At 36.9% G+C, this 7,993-nt stretch overlaps 1 protein-coding gene across 1 annotated transcript in view; it reads left to right on the plus strand.

The window, feature by feature from the left end:
- Positions 1 to 4,309, plus strand: part of CDHR4 (cadherin related family member 4) — a 40,769-nt gene extending 36,460 nt beyond the window's left edge. Inside the window, exons 18-20 of the mRNA XM_070933765.1 lie at positions 2,067 to 2,151; positions 2,960 to 2,993; positions 4,254 to 4,309. Of these exons, the coding sequence (XP_070789866.1) occupies positions 2,067 to 2,151; positions 2,960 to 2,993; positions 4,254 to 4,309 (175 nt within the window). The remainder of the gene's footprint in view (positions 1 to 2,066; positions 2,152 to 2,959; positions 2,994 to 4,253) is intronic.
- Positions 4,310 to 7,993: the final 3,684 nt, after the last annotated feature.

Consider the following 7,993-nt stretch of genomic DNA (forward strand, 5'->3'; position numbering starts at 1 on the left):
GCAGGGCAACAAAAGAAGACCCAGCCAATCAGCTGGGACTTGTTCAGCTGGGACTTGGTAGGCAGCGAATAGATGGGGGCGGGGCCAGTTAGAGGTGGTATTTGCTGGTTGTCACAACTACTCAAAATTTCCGCTACCAGTTCGCCAGAACCAGTCACAACCACCTGAATACCACCTCTGAGTCACATAGCTGTTAAGTGAATCTGGCTTCCCTATTGATTTTGCTTATCAGAAGGTCGCAAAAGACTGATCAAATGACCCTGGGACACTGCAATTATCCTAATTATGGGCCAGTTGCCAAGTGTCTGAATTTTGATCATGTGACCACGGGGGTGCTGTAACACTCGTAAGTGTAAAATTGTTATGTCACTTTTTTCAGTGTTGTAACTTTGAATCTTCACTAAATGAACTGTTGTAAGTCAGGACTACCTACATATGTGCACGCACGCACACAGACATGTATATTTATATAGACTTAAATGGCTACTTTTGAGAACGGTACAATTGAAAGCCATTCGTTCTGCTTCTACATGTCCCTTTTTGTTATTAGGAATTCCATTCTTCTGGTCTTTGTACAGTTGTGTACAATGGTGGTTCCCTTGCTGGTTATACTAATATTTACATTTTTATAAATTTGTGTGTCTATAAATATGTGTCTGTATTACATGCTGGTCCTTTCATTTGATATGAGCTATTGGATATACACCATACTAACAGACTCCGTTTTTACATTAACTGGTGGAGGAACAAAATCTTTTGCAAAGCGTGATGTGGATGGGGCTCTGTTGAATACACCCCAACAGCTGAAATTCTGTGCCAGCTTGGAAACTCTACATCAAAGGCTCTAAGAAAAATAACATTCTACCATAAGAATGTTTTATGCAAATTCGGTTTATTGGCTTTTTAATTATTCTGCTTCTGGCAGTCTAGAGGGATGAACCATTATAATATGCTAAGCATCAGTGCTTTATTCTTTAGTTCTGTGGTTCTCACACTTTCAGGTATTTTGAACCCTTAAAATAAAATAAATGTATATTAATTCCCCTAGGAATTAATGGTTTCATTAATATTAGGATTGGGCAAGAAGTGAATATATTACTTCTAATAATTCAGTTTTAATCTCTATACCATATGGCCTCTCAAACATTATATTATATGACTTCTCAAACTTTATGGAATTGCTGCCCACTGTGATCATTTGGGTAACAGAGAACAACACCCAGAGACAGTTTTAATAGTGTCCCATGTCACTTGCATAACCCTGATCAGGTTTTTAAAAGTACTGTGATCCCCTTCTAAATTGTTTATGATTATTCAGGGTATCCTGACTCTATATGAAACCTCTTCAGTCTACCCCACTAAACTCTCTTGCCTCACCCAGCTGTAAAAAATTCATCAGACTGTGCCATTTTTATTTCTTTGCATTCTTTCCTTTTAAAAAATGATAAGAGAACCGTTTTCATACTGATGTTATTCATTTACTGAAAATATGGACAGCTATAGCAATGAGGTTTTGCAGTTGCTGAGAAATCGGTGCTGCCATTTTTTTGATAATCTGTCTGCAGCAAAGGCCTGTGGATGACTCTTGATGTCCAAATCCTACATTTCAGATTTAAAGGATTAGCAGAGTTGGAAGGGACATTGTAGGTCATCTAGTCTGACCCCCCGCCCAAGCTCTAAAATGCTTCTAGAAAAATTTGGGGTGGATTTGTGTGGCCTAAATGTACTGGGCTATAATTCTTACTACACCTACCCATACCAGCATGATCATTCTGTAGTCTCCATATATTTGTGGACACAAGTTTGGAGAAAACTGGAGTGGAGCATCAATTAATTTGTGATCGAGCTCCAGGCTGTATCTTTTATTGTCGGTGTTTCTCAACCTTGGCCACTTGAAGAGATGTGGATTTCAACTCCCAGAATTCCCCAGCCAGCAAAGCAAAGTTCACACCTCTTTAATTGGTCAAGGTTGAGAAACACTGTTTTATGTCATTCGTTCTGCTAGACTTCTCTCAGGACATTAATGGAAGAGCTCTTTTTTTCATGCAATGTCTCGCACTCTGTAGGAGCAAAGAAGTGGGAAAAAATTACAAGGTGACAGAAGAAGCAAGGAAGCAGAAAAGGAAGGATGTCACTGACTTGCAGAGTCTGGTATGTTATCGTGGGCTAGCTTGATTTTTTTTTTTTTACATTCAAGACTGCTAAAGCTGCTGTTGTCTCCTGTAGTTGATCAGTTGCAATCATCCTTGTGGCTATATGTAGCAAGGGAAGTATCTCATGGAGTACATAAAATAGCATTAGCGTAGGCAAAATGGCACTGTCCGCTCAATGCATTTATGTAGGACTTTCCTCTGGAGGATGTCAGGAAGTTACAAGCAGGTAAAAAATGGCTATAATGTTATTTACTACCTCAGCTGAAAATCTTAAGTATTCAGTGGTACATTAGTGCTTCACTTGAACAGGAAACACTGTAGCAGGGTTTCAAAACACTAGGATTTTCAGGTAAATAAGGAATCCATATAATGCCTCAGACAGGTTCAGTCTTTTATGGGAAGAGTCTTTTTCAAGGAGGACAGGTATCCCAGCAGCTCAAGATGAAAAGTCCTTGGAGGGAAGCTAACGGGGATTGTAGGGAGGGGGCACACCCACAGATGTGTATATGAAGCAATTGGAGGGGAGGCATTGCCCATAACAAAACGAGGTCATGAATGAGGCTACACTATGCTACTTCAGCCAGCAACATGGAAAACACCACATTTGATGTATAGCAAGAGAAGATTGATAAAGGCTGCTCACACAGTGGGCTAGGGATAAGTTGAGAATGACATTAACTTCTTGATAAACAGGGAAGTGCTTGATGCCACTGCAAGCAGGACATATGGATGAGACCTTTGTATTGCTCTGGGAGAGGCACTAAATGACAGAAGGTCTCTCTCTCTCTCTCTCTCTCTCATTATAGGAACACCAATTTGATGGCCGGGCTCAAGACCCAGGTAAATTTAATCTGTAGTTGGTTTTAAATCATCTTGACCTCTAGAGCATACTCCAATCAGTCAATAGAAAAGACATAAATTCTCAATTTCCCATAAGAAAGGAAATACCAGAGTTCATCTTTTAGCTAAAGCTGGATTTATTTGCAAGAGGCTGAGAGCTGCAATTGCTGTCACATACAGTATCACGTGCTTCTACAGAGACTGCAGAGCTTAGGCAGTTGAAAACCTTTGTTACTATATGTTGCTGGTTTCCCTCCACATAATAAGGAATGATTGCCAGAGACCATACTGGATTTATGCCATTGTTATGCTCTGCAGAGGGTAATACACTACCCTAATTCCTTGCTGGGAAGTCTGACTTTAGATGAAGGACGTCCTGTCTATGCCCTTTCCCATAATTGTTAACACCGGATTGTGCTTTTTAAAAAAATTCTACAGAAAAATTATATGAGAATAGGTCACCGTATTACATGAGAATAGATGATTACACATGTGCACATTGGTTCTCATTCAGTTCTTTGGTCACTTTTGTCTCTTTGTGGCCTGATGGACATTCTTTTGCCTAAGTTGTCTATCAGAAACTCTTAAATTTTTGTAAGCTCATGCTTGTGTTGTCAGTGACAACAATTGTCTCACCCATTTTTTGGCTGCAGCCCACCACAAATCATTCAGATTTAGTCCTGGGGCAAAAAAATCCCCCCACTTCATCATCTCCATGTACTGCCTAAGCTCTGCCTAAGCTCCATGTAGTTTTCTTGACAGACCCACATTAGTGATTTACCTGCTTTTTTAAATTCCAGTCTCACTTGCAGCCCTTGTATTCTCTGCTGGTTTTGTATTAAGTATTAAGCAGTTTTGTATTCAAGTATTAAGCAGCCCAACCTTATGTAGCTTTGAAACACAGACATTTTGCCAGATGATGTTACCTGCTGTAGAGCATGCAAAAAGGATGAATAATTACATGCCTATTGGTGGGCCGCTAGGAGTTTTCTGGGTCTGTGCATAGTGTTACAAAGTCAAACCATTTCATATTTAGAAGTGAAATTGTTAGCAATTCTGGATAAATTGCTATTTTCCCCAATTCTGTAGAGGAACAGCTTTTAGGTATTTCAGCACATTGCATAATATTATGAAATTACCTCTGTCTTAGAGCTGAGTTCGAAGATGGGCAGCTCTACAAAAATAAATAGAGCAAAAGATAGGAAGATAACTCTAAAGCAGGCAAAAAAGGTAATATTATCTCTTGTTTTTTGTCTCAAGTCTCCGGCCAGTATTATCTGTTTGACAGCAGCACTGGAGCACGGCGTTGGGTGTGAACATGGAGGAAAATGAAGAGCCAGCTCTCTGGACACCAGCAACTCTCTGTCTGGTATCTGCTGTATCTGCTGATATGGTGGCATAAGGGTAGCTTTCCATTAGTTACATGTATTTTAATAATCAGAGGTTGTCACTTTCCTTTCTTCTTTTGCTGCTCTGGTTTCCATGGTTGTTTCATCGGTGAAAAGTTCTTTCCACTATTTATGGTACCCCCATATCTGGAAATTCTCCATATTATACGAGATGGTAACAATGGTGATATGATACTAGATGAAACATCAATCACTTGTCCCTCCTTACAAAGCCATGTGTCTATATGAGAAAGTGCTGTAATAAAGGTTCTTTTTGTGTTGCTTGAGTGCAGAAGAATCATATGTCGACTGTAAGATCTGGTTCAAAAACAAGGGATAACAACTGAGTTTAATATTAAATTATCTATATCTCTGGTTAGGCATATTCACTTCTGTTGTAGCTCAGTGGTTCTGAAGATTTGTGGCATTTCACAATATAGCATCATGTACATATTTATTTCCGTCGATTTCATTTCTCTTGCTGATTGTTGGGGATACTTGAATAACTGAGAAATAATAACAAGAATTATGCAGAGCAACAACCTGTTGGTCAGTATTCCAAAGTCAAACACAGCAACATGGGATAGAGTAATTGTAATTTTCTAATACTTTATTCAGTGCAAATTAGGTTTATTCATGGTGAGGCATATTTTTTCCAGGTGCTCCCTAGGCAAAGCTTCACTCATACTAGTGCTATTATAATACAATAAAGTAATAAAAAAGAAATAAAAAATCTTTCCCTGACAGATAAAGCTATTAGAAGTCAGACATTTTTAGGGCATGAAATAGCAACTTCCAGACCAGCTGTGGTCCAAATGCCTGTCAGATTCATTCCCTTTCTACTTCAAGGAGATGTGTTGTTTTTGGAATAGGGAAGAGAGTGGAAAGTCTTCTGAGAGCAGCTTTCTGCTCAAAATCTGGGAATTAGTACTGCAGCTTACCACTAACCTGTAACTAAACCTATTCTCCTTTATATCTTAAAAAAAATCTGCCTACAATGGCCAATGATTGTATTTACAGCTTTGTATTATTTTAAATATTTGGATAATCTAAATTTTGATTATGTATGTAGTCCTAACACTACAGTCTATAGTAACATTTTATTTTATTTTTTTGGTGTGCAGTAGTGGCCAGGATAAACTTGTGATGTGAAAGTGCCCTCTGCTGGAGCAGCCAAGTGAAACAACTTGATTTGTTACTGGAAGTAATATAAGATTATACATTAGGGATATTCTCAGTGTTGCACAATAAAGTAATTAATTGCTTAATTAAGTACCTTGTTTCCCCAAAAATAAGACATCCCCTGATAATAAGCCCAATTGAGCTTTTGAGCACATGCGCTAAAATAAGCCTCCCTCCGAAAATAAGCCCTCCCCGAAAATAATAAGACCTCCCTGAAAATAAGGCCAAGCGCTTATTTCAGGGTTCAAAAAAATATAAGACAGGGTCTTATTTTCGGGAAAACATGGTAATTAATACAAGTAATTAATGACAAGTAAATATGTTTATAGTTCTATAGGATTCTATGATTTCTTTTTAATAGACTATTGGTATGTTTAATTGTTAAATATATTGAAGTACATAGTGGAAAAAAGAAATTATTGAAATAGAAAGTAGAAAAAACAAAAAAGATGGCTGTATTTGAAATAAAAGAAAGCATGGTGAAATTAAGCCAATTGTATATTTTTCTTATCCACCTGAGGAGCTGCTAGCTGAAGCTGAAGCAAGTGAGAGAAGCTGAACAAACAACAAATGAACCCAAGAAATAAATAAGAGCTGAAATAGAAGTGCCTTTTGGGATTATGGGTATCCAGGAAAAGTCAAAATGTCAAAATGATATTGAACTACATAGTGAGGACAAGATTGAATTACCAATAATTTACTATGTGTATTGGCTGATACAACTGTAACTTAAATCCTTTCTGGAGAAAGGATATAAAGGAATAGGCACCAAAGACACCATAACTACTTTTGAAAAATTAATAATTATCCTTCTCAATTTAAAGGAACAATCTCAACAAATTATAGGTTATTATTGAACTTGGAATTAGGTAACCTCTATTAATAGCGACTCTTCTTGATAGCTAGCTTATGTACTACTTGCAGACTCAAGGGCTCTTTATCTTAAAATACCAACTGCTAAGAAGCAAATTGAAAAAGCAATTTACATTTAACTTCTACACTTCTGCTTTTACTTTTGCTTCTAATTGGTTGACAACTATTACATACGATGCTGGATGCTGGATCCTGTATAGGCCTCCAGTTAAATCTGTTAAGTTCTGTGTATTTAAGATTTCCAGAAAGGAATATTCTGTGAAATTTTATTACACAGTCAGTGTTTCATATATGCAATTATGTGTAGGCTGGAAGGCCAATATTAAGGTTTCACATACTATTGACTTTCAGATGAGTGAAAAGCACTTTCTGGATACATGCAGGAGATGTGGCTGCAATATGAATTTCACTAAAAAGATCTATAATCTAAAAATAATATTTTACTTGGATTGGTACTTTGTATGTGAACTTACTTTCTAATACTGATGAAACAGCCATGTTCAGAAACTCTCTTGTCATTGCCTTGGTCAAAAACAAGATTCCTTTAATCTTATTTGATGGGCAAATATTGTATTTCTCCCTGTTTGTTTAGAAAACTAGCAGAAAGCCTACACCAATTATATTTCATTGTGATACCTTGCATTATTGTCATAGCTGACAGTTCATTTTCCTGCTGTGACCTATTTTTAAAAAATCTGGTTAGACGTAACAAACAATATTAAACATGTTGTCCCCAATAATTAAAACAATTCCAAATGTCCATAGCCTCTTCCTTTAATACCAACCAAGAAAACTTCATGACTTTAGTACTTGGGGTTTTTTAAACAACAACAACAACAACAACAACAACAACAAAATCAGGAGTGAAATGTATGTACAACTATGAGCAACTGTGTCATTTTCCTGCACCTCTCATTAATGCAAGTTTGAACTGAAATTTGATTAAATTTGATTTAAATAAAAAATAAAAAAGAGGACAGAGAAATGTTTTGTAAAGGTATAAATTATCTGATGGGTTGGGGTGTGTGCAGTGGGTTCCATTTGACCTGATAATTTGCCATAGGACAACCATAAGTTTGCAACAGAGAAATTTAGAAAATACTTTGTTTTTTCAAAGACCAGATGAAGTACCAGTAGTCTGGTACTACTAGTACATATACTCAGTTATTATTTATTTTAAACACTTTAATAGAATAGAATAGAATAGAATAGAATAGAATAGAATAGAATAGAATAGAATAGAATAGAATAGAATAGAATAGAATTTTTTATTGGCCAAGTGTGATTGGACACACAAGGAATTTGTCTTGGTGCATATGTTCTCAGTGTAGATAAAAGAAAAGATACGTTCATCAAGAATCATAAGGTACAAACTAGGAACTTTTTTTTAAAGTAAAATTTAAGGCAATCTTAGTCAGAGGGCAGGTTTTGACAGCCCGGATAAGGCTGGAGTTTGTAAAACATTTAGATTAGAAAGTCTCCTAAGAGATAAGATAGTATGAAAAATATGTCATGCCAGAGTTCAGAAGCTAAGCGGCGGAAAGTTAGCTTAAGAAT

This window comes from Pituophis catenifer, unplaced genomic scaffold (genome assembly GCF_029215685.1).
Source record: "Pituophis catenifer annectens isolate HBS135680 unplaced genomic scaffold, rPitCat1.0.hap2 SCAF_2, whole genome shotgun sequence".
NCBI lineage: Eukaryota > Metazoa > Chordata > Lepidosauria > Squamata > Colubridae > Pituophis > Pituophis catenifer.